A 24,796-nucleotide genomic window follows, 5' to 3' on the forward strand; every position below is an offset into this window, starting at 1 on the left:
TACCCAGCATCCCAAAATAGTAATCTAGCTACAGCAACGCAAGCACTGGCACACAGAACTCAGGCACAAGCTACACAACACTGGAGCACAGGCTCGAGACGGAAAGCAGGCGACATGATTGATATCGTCAAGTGAGGAGATGAGGACTCGCTGCTGTGCTAGACGAAGCACGGGAACAGGTGCTCATGCGTGGCTGTAACCCGTCTCTACCTTTCGCTGCGTCTTGCTCTCTGAAGGGGCGGGATCAGGAGGGAGGGGCTTGTTGGGAGGGGCAGGCCGTTGCCCTGCCGACTGCGGCAGCAGAGGAAGTGTTAAGCAAATACACTATTAGTAGTAACTGAATATAATATGGATCAGTTCACAACAGGAATCCAGAAATATGAGAAAATTAACTGAAATTAAAAAAAAAAAAATAAAGCTACACCTTTTGAAACAAATACAGTAAGGTATTTTTACTTAAGAGAAATTATCATTGCACATCATAAAGCGCCATAGAGTGCTTAATCAGTATACAGTATATGGAGGCCCTGGACTGTGAATAAGAGTAAGATCCTATAGGTGTAGTCCTGTCTTTCTCCAGTAATCTCTCTAGAGAAGGACAGTTTACCTGGACAGGCTGTTTAGAGACAGGATCAGGTGGAAGAGGTTTAGTAGGAGGAGCAGGCCTGGTCTGAGCCTAACCACATACACACCGACAGAGAGAGAGAGAGAGAGAGAGAGAGAGAGAGAGAGAGAGAGAGAGAGGCAGACAGCAGATGCACACATGATGTTTAAACACCGAGTGTCAATAGGTTTCAGTTATAAGCAAGTGAGTTAGAAAAAGCAACATATTGGTTTTTATGTTGAACCAGCAGTGCTTTGGAGAGAAGTGAAAATGTGAAAGCTGCTTCATTTCCCATCAAAGACAGCTGTGTAGTGTGAGATATGAGGTATTTACAATTCCTATAAAAGCTATTCATGCTCAGTCTATGGTGCCAGATGCTCCGTGTAGCTCTAAAAGGAAAACAAATACAAGCAGGAAACAGGTGATGTAGTGTTACCTCAGCCTTAGTTTAATAAACAGTCCATTAATGAGTCACTACAGTCTGTTGTCTTTTATTCTATCCACATTCACTGGATATGAGCAATCGCACACTCTGACTGGCTACTCTACTACTAGGCTATCAGCTCATATACTGCGAGTAGAGAAAAATAAAATGGCGGCGCGTGTTGCTGAACCAACCGAGGATGAAATAAAAACTCTACTCAAAAATAAAACAATAATACAATATATGGATTATAGTATTTGATGGGGGGCGGCACGGTGGTATAGTGGTTAGCGCTGTCACCTCACAGCAAGAAGGTCCGGGTTCGAGCCCCGTGGCCGGCGAGGGCCTTTCTGTGCGGAGTTTGCATGTTCTCCCCGTGTCCGCGTGGGTTTCCTCCGGGTGCTCCGGTTTCCCCCACAGTCCAAAGACATGCAGGTTAGGTTAACTGGTGACTCTAAATTGAGCGTAGGTGTGAATGTGAGTGTGAATGGTTGTCTGTGTCTATGTGTCAGTCCTGTGATGACCTGGCGACTTGTCCAGGGTGTACCCCGCCTTTCACCCGTAGTCAGCTGGGATAGGCTCCAGCTTGCCTGCGACCCTGTAGAACAGGATAAAGCGGCTACAGATAATGAGATGAGATGAGTATTTGATGGTAAGAATGCATCTCCCCCCCCCAGAATTATTATAGCATTTTTTCACAAATTGCTACCGTCATTTCACTGGTTTTGTTTACATTCTAAGCGGAAATTATTTTTTCTGACGTTTTGTATAAAATCATGTCAAATTTGAAAAAAAAAAAGCTTGAAGAACAGTCCTTTAACAGTTTTTCCACTCAATCTCATCGTACATGGCTTATCAGCTCGTGTACGACTCAATTTTGTGGAAAAACTTAAATAGTCAGTGTGTGGGACAAGTACAGTATGAGATCCTAGAAGTATCACAGCTGTTACAAAATCTGAGTGGGTTAGATGCATCAATGTTGAGATGCTCTGCAAAACCAGTCTCTGTTTAGTTATTCAGATAGCAGTTCGGTTGAAAGGACTCTACAACAGAATTAGGCAAAAAGGAAAAATATCTAATTTAACCAGCTGAGGCTGATTGTCTTCTTCCAAGAATATGAAGACCGGTCACACATTTATGCAAACAAACTTGGGCATAAATACACAAACTTTATTTGCATTAAAACCAGAATTGAAGCCAATTTATATTTCAAGTTAAAGGGATAGTTCGGGATTTTTGACATGAATCTGTATGGCATCCCCATCAATAGTGTTGTGCAAACACACTGACTGACCCCTGACAGCATCCTGGGAGTCCAGTTCTTGTCCAGTTTTGGTCCAGACGAAAGTAGTCCGGCAAGTTTGTTGGGGTCACGAAAGTAAAACGTTTTTCGTCTCAAAACAGTACGTGTTCAAAAGAGTGATATATTTGCATCACAAAACCGTTGCCAAATAAAAAGTCAGACCTCGAAATCGCTTGGCACTATTTTCTCTCCCTTCTTATCACTGCACGCTGTCATGTTGACATCTACGCAGGAATCAACACCTTTCCCATTGTTTGGCAGTGATTAGGAGTTCAGATCAGCGGCGCTAACAAGCTAATTTGAGAGCAAGAACAGCGACAAATTTATCACCTTCTATAACCTATACAATAATATATTTGTGAAAATGGTGCGCACTTGTGACTATCCAGGCTGTAGCAACAAAGATGTGGCTGAATCTCCGCACACATTTCACCGTCGTAGTCAGACATGTTGTCGCTAACTTTGCTAGCAGTAAACAATGTAGTGATGTGTCGGTTGCGAACGATCCGGTTCAAAGAGCCGGCTCTTTGAAGTGAACGACGGGAACCGGCTCTTCGGTGGGAGCCGAGTTGGGGAGCCGAATTAGTTTTTTTGTCCTTAGGTGCCTCAGAGAGAGAGAGTTCAGCTCAGCTGAAGGATGATTGTCTATTTGACAACCATGATCATTGTTTTGTTGCCGTGAATTCCTAAAGCTCATGATATAAATTGTCGCTCATAAATTGACAGGTTCGGTCGGCAACCGCCTTGGCATGGCCAGATTAATCTGCGGTATACAACGAGACAGCAGTCATTATAACAAGAGCATATTTGCTGTTCCAGCGGCTTCTCATTACTGGTGGAGCAGAGTGCGGCACTTTTTTTCTCTTTTGACATGCGCTCAAGGTGCCACATATTTTGTTGCACATTGTTCTGTGTTTGTTAAAATAATTTCCAACTTTGCTTCATAGTTTCTTAGGCCTGATTTATACTTCATAATTTATTTTGTGGCATTTTGTTCAAGGTCGAGTGTGAAATAAAGCCATAAAGGATAAACAGTTGATGTCTTCTGTGTATTTTATATTGGTAATATAACACAGTTTTGCATTATGTTTGTGAGAAAATAATTTATTAATTGGTAAGTAAGTTTTATTTCTATAGCTAGAACATTGTTACACTGCTATACTTTACAAAGCTTTACAATGGCTACAAAAACTAAAAAATAAAATGGAAAACATCCTATTGATAAAATATAAATAATAATGTAATTAATTAACTAGTTAATTGCAGCAATTAAATAAAAAATAAAACCTCAGGAGCCGTTTGGGAGCCGAAAGAGCCGGCTCCTTATAGTAAGAAGAGCCAAAAGAGCCGGCTCCCGAAAAAGAGCCGAAATTCCCATCACTAAAACAATGAATGAAGCAGCCGTGGCTGTCACCTGGCGGCAGCGCGCAGTGATAAGAAGGGAGAGAAAATAGTGCCAAGCGATTTCGAGGTCTGACTTTTTATTTGGCAACGGTTTTGTGATGCAAATATATCACCCTTTTGAACACATACTGTTTTGAGACGAAAAAAGTTTTACTTTCGTGACCCCAACAAACTTGCCGGACTACTTTCGTCTGGACCAAAACTGGACTCCCAGGATGCTGTCAGGGGTCAGTCAGTGTGTTTGCACGACACTATTGATGGGGATGCCATACAGATTCATGTCAAAAATCCCAAACTATCCTTTTAAATCTGACTATATCACTCCCTTAGAAGACTGAATAATGACTGGACCATTTTTGCTTTCTCAAAAAGAAAAACAGTTTGTGTTTTGTATTCAGGGGTCACAACTGACCTCAGGTTGCTTTTTGCTCTTTTCAAACAGAGTGGAGAGAGAAGAGACGACACCTTGTACCTTACTAATGGCTCGTGTGAGTGGGATGTCATTCAGCGGGGTCCACTGGTACCTCAGCGGGAAGATCTGCTCTCCATTATGTGCGTTCACTCGCTCCGTGGCAGGGGTTCTGGGATCAACACACACAGTCCGAGCTAGTCACTCTACAGCAAGTGAAAATGAACACTATAGCTAAGGTCACTGCCCTGTTACAAGGCTTGTAGCTGAATCAAAATGACATGATTTTGAATGAATTGTGTTTCAACACAAACGTCTAGAAACCTTTAATAATAATAATAAATTATTATTACACAAGAGACTGCAAAAATCAGTCTAGCAGCACATCCTGCACTATAGCCATCATACTGCTGACTTTTTTTTCCCAGAACAAATTTCACATAAAGGCACACAATATCTACGTGTAATACACTACACTACATACACATATGTGCAGTAAAGTTCAACATATTCAACATTACTGCACATATTTCTCAAATACCTCTCAAAGTGTTCCTCTGGAGGGTTCATGCAATATTCAGTATGAGGAACAGAGACATTACTGTGTTATGGGCAAGACAAAAAAATTGGGAGTCAAAAAGGTTTCCTTGTTAGTCAAAGCAAATATGAAAGCATCAGTTCCTTAAAGTGCTGATGACACGTTTTTGACATCTTTGGCGATGTTTTATAACATAAAAAGTCATTCCCGATGATCCATATATTAATTCACAAAGGCGCCTATTTTACAAGTTATGATAAAAAATGCGGCTATTTGGGCAAATTTGACGGGGCTGCAGCACCCAGGAGACGAAGGAGGAGGAGGAGCTATATGACGTCAGCGAAAGAATCTTCCTCCTCACTTACCAGTTTGTTATTGATGCGGCAGGTGTTCAGTTTATCATTATTAGTATTTTTATTAGACACATACACACATATATATATATATATATACACATATATATATATATATATATATATATATATATATATATATATACACACACACATACACATATATATATATATATATATATATATATATATATATATATATATATATATATATATACACACACATATATATATATATATATATATATATATATATATATATATATATATATATATATAATGTTATTATGCCTTCGCATTGTGCTCCAAAACCCACAAGGATGGGGTAAGTTTATTCAAGTTTCCCAGAGATCCCGAGCTGCATGCGAAGTGGGTGAAGCAAGTCAGGCGCACTCGTGACAAGTGGGAGCCCTCACCAACATCTGTCCTGTGCTCTGAACACTTCGATTTGGATTGTTTTGACACCCTTCCCAGCTTAAAAGAATCTCTTGGGTGTTCAGTTCAGCACAAACGTGTGTTACTACCATCAGCAGTGCCTACAGTATTCCAGAGGGGGTCTACTAGTAGCTATGCCGGATCCAGCAGTCGCCTGGGACAAGGCGACTCCTCCAAAGACAGTCCTCCTGTCAGAACATGTGTTGAGAAACGACATAAGATAAAGGTACGTAGAGCTATAGAGTGCTCTGACATGACGCTAAAAATAGTAACACTGCGGTCTGCGCGGCCATCTTGGAAGTGACTCACTCCAGAGCGCTGATAGAGTACACATCATAGAGTACACATCATAGAGTACACATTCATGATAATCATAAATGTAATCATAAAGTCGGCGTGATATCAGTCATGTATTTGCTTGTGAAAGCTTGCGGCTTTCATGTAACTGCCGCCTAGCAACGAGAGGCAAAGGGTAAAGAGGGTAGGCTATCATAGATTCTATTCGGAAGAGATCAACACATGATTGCTTAAAAATTAAGTATTTTAACAAGTTGCATCTGTTTTGTGATTATCATGACACTTGTGTGTTATATAGAACTGTATGTCTTATCAGCACATCGAGGATCTTCCACCGGAGGCTTTAGCAAGTACTCGTAGCAACACTACACTTTACCCTTTGCCATGCGTTGTTAGGGAACGGTAGCAAGTACCCCGATGACCGACTTCAAGAATATGTAGAAAAAAAATTTAAAAATTATACTTTCCAAAAGTCATTTGAGCTTGGTGTATTGCATTTCCATTTATATTGTAGGTTCTTGCTGATGTTTTTGCGGAGTATGACGCAGCTGCTGAATCAGAAGCTGCAGAGTTTGTATGCACTAGTTGTGAACATTCACATTATTATCAATCTCATTTATTTAAAATCAGATAAAATCATGCCATCATGATCACTGCTTAAAGTACCAGTATTTGGTTGTTGAAGAGCTAGCACTAGAGAGTTCACCGGCGTTTTCATGCGCCATTTCCATTGAGTAGAACCAGAGTAGAACAGCCAGTGAACCGCAGCGTGTTCTTCCGCTGACGTCACAGCATGGCCACGAGCCACGGACCCAGTTTTCTTGCGCTGTGCAATTAAAAGTTGGATATTCGCGTAACAACAGCTTCTTTTCACGTAATTATAACAGAAATCTAACATGTTTGCCATGTTGTATAGTTTATTTAAGAAATTGCATAGAGTCATGTTCGTGTCATCAGCACTTTAAGACATATCCATCATATCAAGACAGCATCCATCTCTCTCTCTCGCCCTCTCTCTCTCTCTGTGTGTGTGTGTCTCTCTCACCGGCTGGGCTGTCTGGCCTTGCTGAAGGGTGTGTTGTTGAAACATAAGAACCTTCGGCGGCAGCGAGGGAAGCGGAGTGCCAGGAACAGGAGTATCACCGGCAGCACAAACAAAAAGATCACTAGCAGAGCCACACGAATGGGATTGGAATCTACAAACAAACGTATATAAATACATTAGTATACTAGTGTGTGTAGAGAGAGGTCAATATACAGTTTACGCAAAGCAAACAAGTAGGCATGCATTATTAGCAGACACCTCTGGGCTGGCGCGCAGGGCCGCTGTCCACACTGCCTCCGGTTCCTGAGTATTTACAGTCAGGTGGAGCCCAGCCCACATCACAGTGGCAATTCTTATTGCTGTTACACACCTACACATACAGAGACAAAAGTGACGGAAGGTGAATTGATAGTTTGTTGGTACCTACTTGATATATTTGTTGCTGTCTTTTGTGAGCAATTGTGTCTTTATTTAACTCTGTCCTTATTCTATTATATTCCATATTACATTTAAATTAGTGCTGTCAAGCGATTAAAATATTTAATCGCGATTAATGTCGCGACTGTCATAGTTAACTTGCGATTAATCGCACATTTTTGTCACATGAAAAACCACTGTAACTCTCTTATCAGCATAAAAAAGTGAATGGGCTTGCTTTGTACCAATTTTTTTTTTTTTATTGCAGAGCATAACACGTCTTGTCACAGCCACTGCAAAGTCGGGCTGGAGCAGCCGATGGGAAAACGAAACCTAAGCCGAGCACCGTGGCTCTTCGTCCCGAGGCGCGGGGCTAGCACGCCCTGCCCGCACTGGTTCTTTGAGGGGAGGGCAGAGGACTCTGGCTGTGCGGGGCATGGCATTACAGTCTAGCTGCTATCGTTTTTCTAAGCAAAGTCTCTGTTCCAAGTTCCTGGCAGTTTCAAAAGCTTATGAAAAACCTACATCATGTCACAGAGCGTTAATCTCGCGATAAAAAAATTATCGCCGTTAAAATTGAGTCAAGTTAACGCGATAATAACGCGACATTTTTGACAGCACTAATTTAAATATATTGGCTGGCTTTGAGTGGTAGATCAGATATATTCCATTCAGCTAGCATGATACTGAACGAGTCGAAGACGAGTTCAGTATCATGCTAGATAAATGGAATATAGCAGACATAGGATGAAAAAAAGCCATTATTATTATTATTATTATTATTCATACACATTCCTTTTGCGTGTTCAACACGTCTTTCTCTTCCAAAACCTTCCGTATTTAACAAAGCAAACCTAGCGGCCATGTTTGTTTACAAATTTTCACAGTCGCTCGCTAGCGCAGAAGTTTTACATCTCAGATATGTGCCATCATGTTGTCTTGACAACCATGCAATAGCGTAAACCATATTCGATGCTCATTCTCCACTGGGTAGAGTGACGTAATACATGTAGGATAAGCGATATGCTAACAATATTGCATGCTATCAAACCAAACAAATGGAACCTCCTAGAAGGGAATCGAATGCATGTTTGTATTCCATCGAAGAAAAATGTCCTGTATGTACACACACACACACACACACACCTATATTTTACTCTATACTTGAGTTGCTGCAACACCTGAATTTCCCCTCATGGGGCTCAATAAAGGAATCTCTTATCTTATATCAAGCCGCTATCACGATTATAGTTTTAGCTAAGTATACACACACACGTTAAATATTAGTTAGATAAAGTGACCAAACTTAAGTGACCCTCTTTGGCATGGCTATATGAAGTCAAAAGTGTAAGATCTACAGTAACATGCATCTTGCTAGTTTCTTTGTTTCAGGATTTTGCTTACATTTTCCAACCCAGAAATTAAACTCTTCGTCCAGCACATTTTCTCTACAAAAAAAAAAAAAACCCACCTCACAAGGCATACACTATATTGCCAAAAGTAATCGCTCACCTGCCTTGACTCACATATGAGCTTAAGTGACATCCCATTCCTAATCCATAGGGTTCAATATGACGTCGGGCCACCCTTTGCAGCTAGAACAGCTTCAACTCTTCTGGGAAGGCTGTCCACAAGGTTTAGGAGTGTGTTTATGGGAATTTTTGACCATTCTTCCAGAAGCGCATTTGTGAGATCACACACTGATGTTGGACGAGAAGGCCTGGCTCTCAGTCTCCGCTCTAATTCATCCCAAAGGTGTTCTATCGGGTTGAGGTCAGGACTCTGTGCAGACCAGTCAAGTTCATCCAACCCAGACTGTCATCCATGTCTTTATGGACCTTGCTTTGTGCGCTGGTGCACAGTCATGTTGGAAGAGGAAGGGGCCAGCTCCAAACTGTAAAAACAGTCTGCATGCCTAGGTGCTTGATTTTATACACCTGTGGCCATGGAAGTGATTGGAACACCTGATTCCGATAATTTGGATGGGTGAGCAAATACTTTTGGCAATATAGTGTATGTGGACTTTTAACAGTAAAGATGGAGCTCATTGGGAGAAAGTCAAAGGCATCACAATTAGGATTTTGCTTGCAGGCACTAAAGGGACTCCAAAAATTACAAACTGTTCCTTAGAAAGCAGTTCTTCGTATTTGGAACAAGACTGGGCGATTAGGAAAGCTAGTGAATGGTATATTCACAGTGCCAAATGTTAATCAGATGTACAAATTCGATTTTAATGCACTATTTATGAAGTAGCGTAACTTCAAAAGATGCACCACTGATTATGGAAAGATTCCTTAAATTATTATTTTTTTTTTAAAAAAAGCACACTGGAACATTTTTTCCAAAGAAAAGAAAGCAGAGCTGAAGGTGAGAACATCTCACCCCATGGCCGTTGCATTTCCCACGGCACTCCTCAACACCGAGGATGGACACATCCTTACAGCGCTGGTCTAAACACACCTAGAGAGAAAGAATATATAGATATTACAATAAACATTACTGCACTGCCAGTATAGAATAGATATTTTACTAAATGAAAAGGGAAAAACCATCCATCACTGCCAATAGGTGCCTTATTAAACTAAAATAATTCAAACAAGCTACAAATTGCATTTTAAGACAGACAACTGTTCAATCTATTTGCACAGATTTGACCAAAATGTCTCTACAGTAAACATGAAGTTTACTAGCAATGAAGTATTGGTATACAAATACAGGCAAGCACTCAAGTGTATCATACGTTATAGCGGCGTGGAGTCCCATACTTAAAAATGCATCAACCTGATTTTTGATGGCTTTGACTGTATGACGTCCAAATGTATGCATGACCGATAGGGTGCATCAGTTGCCCTCACTTTCATAAAATCTGATGCCTTTTTGTTTGGGTGTTCCTTTTCACCAATAAAGACATCCTGTCAAATTGTTTGACCATATTCAAAAGTCTAATGGTGGCACCATGAGGTTCATTTTTTGCCAAAAAACGCTTATTTTATTTTATGTTTGCGCGTAAAGTTTGAATCACAATGTTGGACTCCATTTATTGATTTCTTGTGACCCAGAGATCATGTTAAGGGATTGAGAAGCATTAATGTGATTCATAATACATGTGTATTGTTTAAAAGTAGTTGAACAATGATTCAATGAACAGCTAAAACTCAAACTGTGCTTGATAATATATTTAGAATATGTACTAAAAATGTGTATCTAAGAGATTTGGTATACTCTATAAGGTGCCATAATGTTGTTTCATGAAAAGTGATCGAAATTTTGTCATAAAAGTCATAAAATAGCAGCTTTTTCCATAACTTTGAGCTCCTGGTGCCACCATTAAACTTTAGAATTTTGTCAAAATATTTCACCCAGAGTGTTTTCTTACCAAAAGGAACATAAAAACAAAAATGCATCATGATCGGAGGAACTTTTCATTTTTAGGGGGCAACTGATGCACCCTAATGACCGATGAACATGTAGCACAACAGGGAACCCGATCATAAGTGCAAGGCAATGTATCTCAAGCACTTGACCATCAGACAACAAAATTTGTACTTTCATTTACATAAGATAGATGGGTTTTTATCCAGTGCTTATTTTTAAATAACATGGGATTATTTACGAACACATTTCACGGAAAATATTCATAACAGTTCCAGATAAAACTAGTTAAAAACAGTTCTATTAGTCCACTAGCTTGTTGGACAATTGACAGTTTTGGTCATGTAAGTGCAGGAAGAGTTTTATTGAAAAACACTGCCACAAGACAATGCAGCAATTTACTGACGTGAAATACACTATACTGTACAATTCGATAGTTCATATGCTATATTATACATACAGGACACTTTTTCCACAGAATAAAAGCATGCATTTTATTCCCTTTTAGTGGGTTTATTGATGACATGATATATCGCTTATCCTCCATGTATTACGGTACGCCACTCTCCCCAATGGACAATGAGTGTGCAAAATTGCTATAATATTGCACATTGTCAAGACAACATGACGTCACACGTCGGAGCTCATGCGAAGATCCAATGACAACTTTGCTGCTGCGTACGCGCACAATCATTTCTTCGTCGGCAGGGAAAAAGAGAAGATCCAGTGCTAGGTTTAAGCACTAAATAAATAAACTGAAACTAAAGACGTGCTGAACATCTGAAAGGCTACCAAAACTTCATTACGGTATATATTCTTCATGTATATTTACAAGAGAAAAACATACCAACGGACATCAAAAAACTGGAAAAGAGCCGTCGGAGATGCAAAACTTCCACGCTAGCGAGTGACTGAGACAGTTTGTAAACAAACATGGCCGTGAGGTTTGCTTCGTTAAAAACGAAAGATTTAGAGAGAATTTTGAAAAAGATAAAAGACACGCTGAACACCCAAAAGGCTACCAAAACTTCACTGGATATTCTCATCTCATCATCTCTAGCCACTTTATCCTGTTCTACAGGGTCGCAGGCAAGCTGGAGCCTATCCCAGCTGACTACGGGTGAAAGGCGGGGTACACCCTGGACAAGTCGCCAGGTCATCACAGGGCTGACACATAGACACCGACAACCATTCACACTCACATTCACACCTACGGTCAATTTAGAGTCACCAGTTAACCTAACCTGCATGTATTTGGACTGTGGGGGAAACCGGAGCACCCGGAGGAAACCCACGCGGACACTGGGAGAACATGCAAACTCCGCACAGAAAGGCCCTCGCCGGCCATGGGGCTCGAACCCGGACCTTCTTGCTGTGAGGCGACAGCGCTAACCACTACACCACCGTGCCGCTCACTGGATATTCTTCACGGATTTAATTTTTCGCATTAAATGTATGGAAAAGCGACACAGAGACATAAAACTTCCACGCTAGCGAGTGACCGACAGTTTGTTCACAAACATGGCCGCGAGGTTTGCTTCATTAAAAGCGGAAGATATATTTTGAAAGAGAAAGATGCACTGAACTCCCGAAAGGCTACCAAAACTCGTCTTCGACTCGTTCAATATCATGCTAGCTGAATGGAATACATCTGGACAGACCACTCAAAGCCAGCCAATATTATTTAAATAATTATTCGATGCAGGATGATTTTGTGACCTTGCAAATATTTTGCTCATATGCTCATCAGGAGCTCCGCTTTTTACCACTGCCTAAATGTCTATATGTAAATATACGTACATGTAAGTGTGTGTGTGTTTTGCGCAGCTGCAATGTGAAAACTCTGACCTTGCCAGGAGCACATGCAGTTCCCTGAGCTACCATGGCTGGGTCAGAGACATCATCACCCAGGTGAAAATATGCTCCTCGACAGGTGAATTCACTGTGGTTCAGTTTCACCGTGGTTTTCAGAATCTTTGCATTTGAGTCTATCAGCGGCCGATCACTGCCTCCCTGACACTGGATTCTACCACACTGCACATCGCTGGAAAAAGAACAAAAACACAGCATTTCTATAAACATCACTTGTAAGCATTCAGCTGAGTATTCGGTCATAATTGAATTGATCCGTCAAGAAAATCAAACCAATTTTCTTCTTTCTGTCCTTTATTGACATATCATATGCAGCAAAGCAAAGCACTTTGATTTTTTGGATTTGTAGCCATTATCTGAGTTTAGAGACTATTCTAGCAGAGTCAGGTACTTGAGGACACGTACTCATTTGAGCAGGGTATATAGGTGCCATCGGGCATCTGGCCACAGTTGCCGAACATGTCGCCTTGTTTGTTAACAGAGGAGAAGCAGACCGGAGGAGCACGGGTGGAGTCTGAGAGAACCACAATTAGAACACAGATTAGTCTTACGCTTGCACTCTAACAAACAGAAGTAATTCAGACAGGAAATAGATGAGGGCTATTTGAAATATGTAACTGTCAGTAACCTATAAACAGATGTTTGGCATATACAGTGCTGTATAAATAGTCTGAGGCACTCGATATTTTTTCGTACCAATTTTATTATTGCTGTTTGTTTGATGACTTATGGCTGCATTATTGAGTCAGTACAAAAACATTTTATATTCCCAAGCATTACATAAACAGATCTACTGGGACTTGCTTGCAAAAAAAGAAGCAAGTGAGACATTCAGAGTGTCCAGGAGAACAGTGACAGATGCTCAGTAAAACATGCCAGCTAATTTTCAACCAAAACTGTACAAATTGTACCCGAGCCTATAAGTTTGTTTGTTTTTTTCCCCCAAAAAGCAAAGTTTTCACACCAAATATTGACTTTCTTTAGGTTACTATCACACCGTCTCGTATCTTGCCACGTAAGCAGCATGTGGGTCAAACGCCAAGAAATGAGGCATAATTTATCCAGAATTAAAGTCCTGTGATTTACACGGCGCATGTGTGACGTTTCTGTGGCTTGTATGGGGTTCAAGGGACGTAAAGTTATGGTGTACTGAGGCGTATGCGTTTCGTTGGCGTGGCGTTTCGTTCTTACGTGTGACGTTGCTGGTTACGTGTTCACAGGTGGGTATAAAAGGGGGCTCCACATTGCATTCGTTGTCATTTGTCACGGTCAAGAAAGCATCATGCCAGCAAAGAAGTCAGAACCCAAGAAGGGCAAGGGAAGACATCAGCCGCATCCACCCAGCCAGCCCCGGAGCCACCTTCATCAGACACGTCAACTAAAGCGCTTGCACGGTGTAATAAGTGTTCAAGCAACGTCACTGCTGCGTAGCTTTCGTTTTTACGCCGTACATGCGACGCATCAAAGCTGCTACGCATGTGCTACGGATTTTTAAGCGCAGACTTAAAAATACGCCGCACCCCGGCGTCAGGGCTGTGTTGAAAAAAAAAATCGATTTTCCGATTCTGAATCGATTTGCATATTATTTCCTGAAGATCGATTCGTACGTCCAAAGATCGATTTTTTAATTACATTCTTCCCGGTGAACTTTAACCCCACTTGTCGCGTCATTGAATTCACGCAGTCTGGATGCACGCAGTCTGGATGCAAACGGCGCGCCTTTTGGCAGATGCCACCTTTTTCACGGCTGAATCATGCAGATCCGATTTTTTTTTTTTAAGGGGGGGGGGCGTTGGAGTGTCAGAAGAAAACAGTAAATCAGAAAGCTGCACACGTTTGCGCGAACGTGCGCAGCTTTCTGATTTACTGTTTTCTTCTCATACTTCCCATGTTTCATGGACTGTAACGGCATTTGCTTATTTAGTAATTTTAATACAGAATTTACTTTGATGAAATTATAATCAGACACTCCAACGCCCCCCCCAAAAAAAAAAAATAAATAAGGCGGCACGGTGGTGTAGTGGTTAGTGCTGTCTCCTCACAGCAAGAAGGTCTGGGTTCGAGCCCCGTGGCCGGCGAGGGCCTTTCTGTGCGGAGTTTGCATGTTCTCCCCGTGTCCGCGTGGGTTTCCTCCGGGTGCTCCGGTTTCCCCCACAGTCCAAAGACATGCAGGTTAGGTTAACTGGTGGCTCTAAATTGACCGTAGGTGTGAATGTGAGTGTGAATGGTTGTCTGTGTCTATGTGTCAGCCCTGTGATGACCTGGCGACTTGTCCAGGGTGTACCCCGCCTTTCGCCCGTAGTCAGCTGGGATAGGCTCCAGCTTGCCTGCGACCCTGTAGAACAGGATAAAGCGGCTACAGATAGTGAGATGAGATAAATAAATAAATCGGATCTGCACAATTCAGCCGTGAAAAAGGCGGCATCCGCCAAAAGTCGCGCCATTTGCATCCGCAGGATATCATTACTGCAAAAAGAAGCTGCCTTACTCCTGGGCATGTAAATGAGCTCCTTTTTCTGCAGAAGAATCTTTTTGTACCCAAGTGATGGCAGTTGATGGACAGTTTACCCAGTCTGTCTCAGGTCAAGTTTAAGGTCCAGTCAGAATTTATTTTTGTGTGCACTTTAACAGGAAACAGCGTTTTTATTTACAGTCTGAAGTTGAAATTTAAGGTTTATTATTTATTTAAGTTTAAAATTTAACGTAAATTTAAATTTTAAGTTTAAATGTCCTGTTTACATGTTCGCACTTTAAAGGCAATTGAATGTTTTATACTTTTTATATTTTGAAGATTTTACACAAAACTGAGAGACACTTATGTTTCCTAAGGTGCTGTATCTTTGGTTCTTATTTACAAACTGTATAATGACCGTTAGATTACTTTGAAGCCAGTAACCAGCAATCTGTTTACATTTACACTGGCTAAGAATCTCTTTTTTCACATTATAAAATAAAAATGCATTTGTGTGCAACAGCAACAGCTTTTGGGTGAATTCTTAATCTTAATAATGCACCAGGTTAGTGTCCCATTTGGACACTATTGTTGCAGGTATAGAGACCTCTGGCGTCCTCTGTTTGCTGTCTTGATTCGCCTTTCTGTGAGGGGGTTTGATCATTATCATTTTCACCAGTCTTACAGCCATCATTAACTACCAATACTTGATTAATTTGCTGTTGAATGTCAATATAATACAAGTATTAATATGTTGCTTAACTACACAATCAAAAATGGTTCTAATAACACTAACCCGAATCGATATTGGATCGAATCGAATCGAGATCGGATCGCATCAAATCGTGATAATCGATTCTGAAGCTTCAGAATCGGAATCGAATCGATTCTTGAAATTTGAATCGATACCCAGCCCTACCGGGCGGCACGGTGGTGTAGTGGTTAGCGCTGTCGCCTCACAGCAAGAAGGTCTGGGTTCGAGCCCCGGGGCCGGTGAGGGCCTTTCTGTGTGGAGTTTGCATGTTCTCCCCGTGTCCGCGTGGGTTTCCTCCGGGTGCTCCGGTTTCCCCCACAGTCCAAAGACATGCAGGTTAGGTTAACTGGTGACTCTAAATTGAGCGTAGGTGTGAATGTGAGTGTGAATGGTTGTCTGTGTCTATGTGTCAGCCCTGTGATGACCTGGCGACTTGTCCAGGGTGTACCCCGCCTTTCGCCCGTAGTCAGCTGGGATAGGCTCCAGCTTGCCTGCGACCCTGTAGAACAGGATAAAGCGGCTAGAGATAATGAGAGACCCAGCCCTACCCGGCGTACAAGGAGATCGTGTTACGCATCCTAGAGTATTAGCTACGCAAGCTGGCGATGCTGTGACGTTCCTTTCTTACTGCCACGTATTCTGATACGCCATACATACACAAGGCTGAAATGCCAATGTGTGAACCACGCATTAGTTTATTACTCTTTATAGCATTTTTATGTCGATGCTTCATTTCATTTTTGAATGCTTTACAGCATTTCTTTGCATGTGCCTTAGACTTATTTTTTACAGTACAGCTTTTGTAGTATACACTCACCGGCCACTTTAATAGGAACTTGTTCTTGATTCTAAGATTCCTGTTCTTGGCTGGCAGGAGTGGAACCCAGTGTGCTCTTCTGCTGTTGCATGCTGAGATGCTTTTCTGCTCACCACGGTTGTAACAAGTTGCTATGAGTTACTATATCCTTCCTGGCAGCTTGAACCAATCTGTCCATTTTCCTCTGACCTCTATCAACAAGGCGTTTCCACCCACAGAACTGTCGCTCGCTCAGTATTTTTTGCACCAATCTGTGTAAACTCTAGAGACACACACGGTGGTGTGTGAAAACCCCAGGAGATCAGCAGTTTTGGAAATACTCAAACCAGTCCATCTGGCTCAAACCGACACCCGTGCCACAGTGAAAGAAAGTCACACTTTGAGATCCCAATTTTTCCCCAGTCTGATGTTGGAAGTGAACATTAACGGAAGCGCTTGATTTGTATCTGCATGATTTTATGCATTGTGCTGCTGTCAAGGGATTCGCCGATTAGATAACTGCGTAAAACAGCAGGTGGATGGGTGTTCCTAATAAAGTGGCTAGTGAGTGTATCTGGTACACTGAAGCACATATTCTGGCTGAACAGTAACACAAATGTACTCCACTTCTTACAGATGATCATAGAAGAGAACAGGTTTCACTTACTGGCTCCCCACAGTGTATGACACTGCTCATCCATAGTGGTACACACTCCGCTGTAGCAGTAGGAAGTGCCATCCCGACACGTCTCGCCATTCTGAAGAAACACATTGGGCGGGCAGTGTGGGGAGGCACCAGTGCAGTACTCTGGTAGATCGCATTCTCCCAGAGGCTCTCGACACAATGATCCAGCAACACGCAGCTGCCGAGAGAGAGAGAGAGAGAGAGAGAAAAAGCAAGCAAACATGAGACGAGAGAGACAGGAGATAAGGGAAATATGGAGATTAATAAAAAGCTGTTTTACTGTATTTGTTATGAACATGGATCATGTATGAATTGTAACAAAAATTTAAAAAATAAAAATGATACATACTTTACAATTCTCACAGCAAATGCCATCAGAGGAACACTGGGCACCTGGAACTAGCTTACAGGTGCTGGCATTACAACACGGATCAATACATTCCTGCACACACACAACCATTACTTCAGAAACCTATCGAGCACACGCTTATGTAAATTTTGTTGAATACAACGAGCGTCCACAGATTCAATACTGCTTCTTACATCAAGTAGGCCACAGTCACATTCCTCTCCCTTCTCCACGTACAGGTTCCCACAGCGAGGCCCTCCCAGCATCTTTTCCGGCTGCGGCACATTAAAAAGGCACATGCCTCCACCGTGCATCAGGCTCAGAGAGAGATCTTTCTCACTGCAGCTGCTAAACAGCTGACCTGGCATGAACCTGTGAACAAAAACACCACACACGCACAGCTGTGGCTGGAGAAAACTAATCATCTGATAACGCTGGACGTTCAGATAGATGTAACTAGCTTCCTCAGTAAACTTTTATTCAATTTTCACATGCAATTATATAATTGGTGTGATGGTACACCGTTAGAAAGCTATACGGAACTCTAATAGCTACTATTAACATAAAAATACATTAAGGTGTTATGCTTTCCCTGAATTATAGCACATGATCACGCAAATTATTAATTTGCATGTCTCCGATATCCTTAAAATATACAAACGTATGTGGAAACCTGACCATTCGAACCCATTTGTGCTTGTTGAACATGTAATTCCGAATTTGTTTCCTGCTTTACTATTACCTTCACTCATTGGGAAGGCTTTCCACTAGATTTTGGAGCATGGCTGTGGGGATTTGATCATTCAGTCACAAGTGCGTCAGTGAGGTCAGACACTGAAGTTGGGTGAGGAGGCCTGGTACATACACTACCGTTCAAAAGTTTGGGGTCACCCAGACAATTTTGTGTTTTCCATGAAAAGTCACACTTTTATTTACCACCATAAGTTGTAAAATGAATAGAAAATAGAGTCAAGACATTTTTCTGGCCATTTTGAGCATTTAATCGACCCCACAAATGTGATGCTCCAGAAACTCAATCTGCTCAAAGGAAGGTCAGTTTTATAGCTTCTCTAAAGAGCTCAACTGTTTTCAGCTGTGCTAACATGATTGTACAAGGGTTTTCTAATCATCCATTAGCCTTCTGAGGCAATGAGCAAACACATTGTACCATTAGAACACTGGAGTGAGAGTTGCTGGAAATGGGCCTCTATACACCTATGGAGATATTGCACCAAAAACCAGACATTTGCAGCTAGAATAGTCATTTACCACATTAGCAATGTATAGAGTGCATTTCTGATTAGTTTAAAGTGATCTTCATTGAAAAGAACAGTGCTTTTCTTTCAAAAATAAGGACATTTCAAAGTGACCCCAAACTTTTGAACGGTAGTGTATTCAGTGCTCCAGTTCATCCCAAAGGTGTTCAGTGAGGTTGAGGTCAGGGCTCTGTGCAGGCCACTCAAGTTCTTCTACTCCAACCTTGGCAAACCATGTCTTCACGGACCTCACTTTGTGCACAGAGGCACTGTCATGCTGGAATAGGTTTGGGCCTCTTACTTCCAGGGAAGGGAAACTGTAATGCTACAGCATACAAAGCCATGCTAGACAATTGTGGCCTTCCAACTTTGTGGCAACAGTTTAAAGGAGAACTGAAGTCATTTTTAAACTTGCTTTACTTCTTAATTCAAGTGTTATTCAATTACGTTTTCGGTTTTAGTAACCTTACAGTGCTCAGCGTAAATGAGTACACCCCCTTTGAAAAGTAACATTTTAAACAATATCTCAATGAACACAATTTCCAAGATGTTGACAAGACAAAGTTTAATATAACATCTGTTCAACTTATAACGTGAAAGTAAGGTTAATAATATAAACTTAGATTACACATTTTTTCAGTTTTACTCAAATTAGGGTGGTGCAAAAATGAGTACACCCCACAACAAAAACTACTCCATCTAGTACTTTGTATGGCCTCCATGATTTTTAATGACAGCACCAAGTCTTCTAGGCTTGGAATGAACAAGTTGGCGACATTTTGCAACATCAATCTTTTTCCATTCTTCAACAATGACCTCTTTTAGTGACTGGATGCTGGATGGAGAGTGATGCTCAACTTGTCTCTTCAGAATTCCCCAAAGAAAATAATTTCTTTCCACCACAAAGGTGAAGGCTACAAGAAGATCAGCAAAGCTTTACTTATCAGTCAGAATACTGTAGCAAAAGTGGCACAAAAATTTAAGAAAGATGGAACTGCAACCATCTCAGAGACGTCCAGGTCGTCCACGGAAGTTAACACCTCGACAGGAGCGTCTTCTGATGAGAAGGGTTGAAGAAAATTGGCATGCAAGTTCACTGCAGTTATCTAAAGAAGTAGAAAGCCAAACTGGGGTGACTATTTCCCGTGACACAATACGGCGTACACTGCAGAAGAATGGCATGCATGGATGCAGCCTATGAAAGAAGCCTCTCCTAAAGCCCAGGCACAAAAAAAGCCCGCCTAGAGTTTGCCAGGGCCCATGCTGACAAAGATACAAAGAAAAATACATGGTGGTGGCAGCATCCTTATGTGGGGCTGCATGAGTGCTGCATTTCATTGATGGCATCATGAATTCACAGACGTATTGCTCTATACTGAAAGAGAAGATGCTACCATCGCTCCGTGCCCTTGGTCATCGTGCACTTTTCCAACATGACTAAACACACATCTAAGGCCACTGTTGGATTTCTGAAGAAGAACAGGGTGAAAGTGATTCAGTGGCCAAGTATGTCTCCTGATCTGAAACCAATCGAACACCTATGGGGAATTCTGAAGAGACAAGTTGAGCACCACTCTCCATCCAGCATCCAGTCACTAAAAGAGGTCATTGTTGAAGAATGGAAAAAGATTGATGTTGCAAAATGTCACCAACTTGTTCATTCCATACCTAGAAGACTTGGTGCTGTCATTAAAAATCATGGAGGCCATACAAAGTACTACGTAGATGGAGTAGTTTATGTTGTGGGGTGTACTCATTTTTGCACCACCCTAATTTGAGTAAAACTGAAAAATGTGTAATCTAAGTTTATATTATTAACCTTACTTTCACGTTATAAGTTGAACAGATGTTATATTAAACTTTGTCTTGTCAACATTTTGGAAATTGTGTTCATTGAGATATTGTTTCAAATGTTACTTTTCAAAGAGGGTGTACTCATTTACGCTCAGCACTGTATATCGTGACTCGTATTGGCAACTAATTACAATTAAATATTATACTTATCGGCCTGTTCGGTTTTTAGCCATGTTGAATTTAGTTCGTTTGGTCCACGGCAGGCGTCGCTTATCCGCGCGATCTTCACGAGACTTGTGCGAGACTTCGAAACATGAAGTGTCAGCCAGATGTCAGCGCCGCCATTTTGAAAGCTGCTTTCCAAACGAAATGTTGCACAAAAACGAGTTTAAATGACGATTACTGCCTACTTTTTTCAAACTTTCCTGATTGCTATCAAAACTTCCGGCTTGATTACATCAGCATTTGAAAGAGTTGTCTTTTGACAACGTTGGCAGATGTCAGTCACTTTGACTTCCGCTGTACGTTTTACTTCCGTCCTACGATGTCCCGCACAGGTCTCAATGAATCTCGTTGACGGCCATTGCTTTGACATATGGACTGATATATTACGTAGCATATTTCAAACACTCGTAACTTGCTATAGCAGTGACAAAATAGCTATCAAAAATAAATGCATTCCTATATTTAATAAAACGAGAAATAGAATTTTGATGATAAAATTTGCCTTCAGTTCTCCTTTAAGGAGACCAACATGTGGGTGTGATGCTCATGTGTCCACATACTTTTGGTTATATTGTGTATCTTGACCACGTTTGGATCAATGGCAAAATATAATCAGCTCATCTGGTGGTAGTCCATACAAATCCAACATTTAACTACTGAAGGGCTTATGGTAAAAATCTTAGGTTCTCAAAGTGGGTTTTGAGCTCCTGAACATGACATCTCTTGATGACAAACAAGAAGAAAACTATTGAAGAAAAATTCATTCTGGACTTTTGACCCTGCTGTGACCTTGACCTTGTTTTTGATCAATTCATTTGCTGGTTATAATGATTATTCCATACAAATCCTGCAAACATCTAACCAGGCGTCCTTGCAACATCACACTAACGATCATGTTGGACAGACGCATGGATGGTGCCTCCACCACCTCATAGCAGAAATCAGAGAGATCTGAATACATTTCAGTAATGATGAGCTACTCAGTACTTACGTACAGGGACCCTATTAACTAGCCAGTTTTAAGAAATATTCTACCAGTTTCCAAATTGACCCAAACCATGTTGAACTGAATCTTGGACAACTGCTCATACAGAGTAATGTCATTCTAATTTTTTTTTAAACCGTGAAGCTGTAAACAGACATGAAAACAACTATTTAGGTTATTGTTATGTACACGATTCCTTCACTATTCCACCCAGAACACTCACCCTGTGGACGGCTCCATGATGCAGCCCCCAAGGCGTGGTTCATTCTGGCACTGACAGCTTCGGTCAGCGGTGTCATGATTCATGCCCAGGTTGTGGCCGAGCTCATGCGCCACTGTGGATGCAACCCCCAGCACACTTACCAGGTGATCCTACAGCACAAGAGAATGGGTGAGGATCTCGTTCTGCTGTGTGCCCTCTTACATCACCCTATATTCACACCAAAAGCAGCAAGAGCGTCAATACGACCGGAAGTCATTCATTTTCTAGGTCAGCCAGTGTTTCTCGGTGGTGAGATCATTGGCAGCGCATCTTGGACGGTGGAGGCATCAGAATAAAGTTCAGGCAAATTTATGGTAATGAGATACAGTGGTACTTGAAAGTTTGTGAACCCTAAATGATATGACCTAAAACATCATCAGATTTTCACACAAGTCCTAAAAGTAGATAAAGAGAACCCAGTTAAACAAATGAGACAAAAATATTATACTTGGTCATTTATTTATTGAGGAAAATGATCCAATATTACATATCTGTGAGTGGCAAAAGTATGTGAACCTTTGCTTTCAGTATCTGGTGTGACCCCCTTGTGCAGCAATAACTGGAACTAAATGTTTCCGGTAACTGTTGATCAGTCCTGCACACCGGCTTGGAGGAATTTTAGCCCATTCCTCCGTACAGAACAGCTTCAACTCTGGGATGTTGGTGGGTTTCCTCACATGAACTGCTCGCTTCAGGTCCTTCCACAACATTTTAATTGGATTAAAGGTCAGGACTTTGACTTGGCCATTCCAAAACATTAACTTTATTCTTCTTTAACCATTCTTTGGTAGAACGACTTGCGTGCTTAGGGTCGTTGTCTTGCTGCATGACCCACCTTCTCGAGATTCAGTTCATGGACAGATGTCTGGACATTTTCCTTTAGAATTCGCTGGTATAATTCAGAATTCATTGTTCCATCAATAATGGCAAGCCATCCTGGCCCAGATGCAGCAAATCAGGCCCAAACCATGATACTACCACCACCATGTTTCACAGATGGGATAAGGTTCTTATGCTGGAATGCAATGTTTTCCTTTCTTCAAACATAACGCTTCTCATTTAAACCAAAAAGTTCTATTTTGGTCTCATCCGTCCACACAACATTTTTCCAACAGCTTTCTGGCTTGTCCATGTGATCTTTAGCAAACTGCAGAAGAGCAGCAATGTTCTTTTTGGAAAGCAGTGGCTTTCTCCTTGCAACCCTGCCATGCACACCACTGTTGTTCAGTGTTCTCCTGATGGTGGACTCATGAACATTAACATTAGCCAATGTGAGAGAGGCCTTCAGTTGCTTAGAATTTACCCTGGGGTCCTTTGTGTCCTTGCCGACTATTACACGCCTTGCTCTTGGAGTGACCTTTGTTGGTCAACCACTCCTGGGGAGGGTAACAATGGTCTTGAATTTCCTCCATTTGTACACAATCTGTCTGACTGTGGATTGGTGGAGTCCAAACTCTTTAGAGATGGTTTTGTAACCTTTTCCAGCCTGATGCACATCAACGCTTTTTCTGAGGTCCTCAGAAATCTCCTTTGTTCGTGCCATGATACACTTCTACAAACGTGTTGTGAAGATCAGACTTTGATAGATCCCTGTTCTTTAAATAAAACAGGGTGCCCACTTGACAAAGTATAATTTATTAATCAAGGGCTGTAATTCTGGTAAAATGTGACTGAATTGAACGAAATTACAATATGCGTAATACCGACATATAACAACTCCTGCCAAGTTTCAAGAAATTTCTCCAAAAATTGTGAGAGGAGTTGATTTCAGAAGGTGAGCACCCTTCCCGGGACGGATGAATGGATGGACGTCGCCACGACATAATCCCCCTTCAGGCCTTTCGGCCAGCAGCAGACAACAAAAAGTCAACCCAGTCTCTGAAATGACGGTAATCTGTTTTAAATTGTTTTATTTTTTTAAAGATATTTTTTGGGCTTCTTCACCTCTACTGGACAGGACAGCGCAGAGACAGGAAACGAGCAGGGGAGGGAGAGAGACGGGGAGGGATCGGGAAACGACCTCGGGTCAGAATCGAACCCGGGTCCCCGGATCCACGGCGCGGCGCCCCACCCACCCGAGCCACGACACCCCACCCACCCGAGCCACGACGCCCCACCCAAGCCACGACGCCCCACCCACCCGAGCCACGACGCCCCCAATTGTTTTATTTTTAGCTTGCTTTGTGGCCCTTTTAAATAAAGTTCACAAGACAAAGCATTCTGAACGACCTTGTAGCCGCCCATTTCTTCTATGGTCACAGAGCATCCATGAACTTACCAGCGTCTTTGGCAGGCCAGCCAGGGCTAATTTTGACACTCTCGCCATGTTTGGTATGAACATAGGGTCAGTCATGATTATTTGTATTTTTTTTCCAGCATTGTACATGCTGCACTGATTGACGTTGATGAGCAGCTATAATGAGCAGCTTTCAGAACCATCACACACTGGCTATGAGAAAACCAGAGTACACTGTTTACTACGAGCATAGCAGCAGTCTCTCAGGAACTGTGATAGAGATGCAAGTTCTCCAGCTTCAAAAATGCAAATATCTCTGAATGTATTTGTCATTTTAAACTAGTGGGTTTAAAAAAAAAAAAAACACGCCACATCACTAAAGATATCTGGATGGCCAATTTAATTTTATGAAGAGTCTCACCACATTAACTCCTCCAGATCGGTCCTTGGTGCACATGGAAGCCTGAGAGGCCATACCCACTGTTGTGCCATCAAACGACTCACCCCTTTAAAAAAAAAAAAAAAAAAA

At 41.7% G+C, this 24,796-nt stretch overlaps 1 protein-coding gene across 2 annotated transcripts in view; it reads right to left on the bottom strand.

Moving 5' to 3' along the window:
- Positions 1-24,796, bottom strand: part of adam15 (ADAM metallopeptidase domain 15) — an 82,025-nt gene that overhangs the window by 6,597 nt on the left and 50,632 nt on the right. Inside the window, exons 10-22 of one of the 2 annotated variants that reach the window (XM_060921856.1) lie at positions 24,689-24,773; positions 21,993-22,141; positions 17,704-17,881; positions 17,510-17,602; positions 17,143-17,338; positions 12,879-12,987; positions 12,450-12,645; positions 9,612-9,689; positions 7,071-7,182; positions 6,813-6,963; positions 4,208-4,316; positions 608-676; positions 211-291 (exon numbers count right to left, since the gene is read on the bottom strand). In XM_060921856.1, coding sequence (XP_060777839.1) covers positions 211-291; positions 608-676; positions 4,208-4,316; positions 6,813-6,963; positions 7,071-7,182; positions 9,612-9,689; positions 12,450-12,645; positions 12,879-12,987; positions 17,143-17,338; positions 17,510-17,602; positions 17,704-17,881; positions 21,993-22,141; positions 24,689-24,773 — 1,606 coding nt within the window. The remainder of the gene's footprint in view (positions 1-210; positions 292-607; positions 677-4,207; positions 4,317-6,812; positions 6,964-7,070; positions 7,183-9,611; positions 9,690-12,449; positions 12,646-12,878; positions 12,988-17,142; positions 17,339-17,509; positions 17,603-17,703; positions 17,882-21,992; positions 22,142-24,688; positions 24,774-24,796) is intronic. The other variant, XM_060921857.1, reaches the window with a different exon arrangement.

This window comes from Neoarius graeffei, chromosome 5 (genome assembly GCF_027579695.1).
Source record: "Neoarius graeffei isolate fNeoGra1 chromosome 5, fNeoGra1.pri, whole genome shotgun sequence".
NCBI lineage: Eukaryota > Metazoa > Chordata > Actinopteri > Siluriformes > Ariidae > Neoarius > Neoarius graeffei.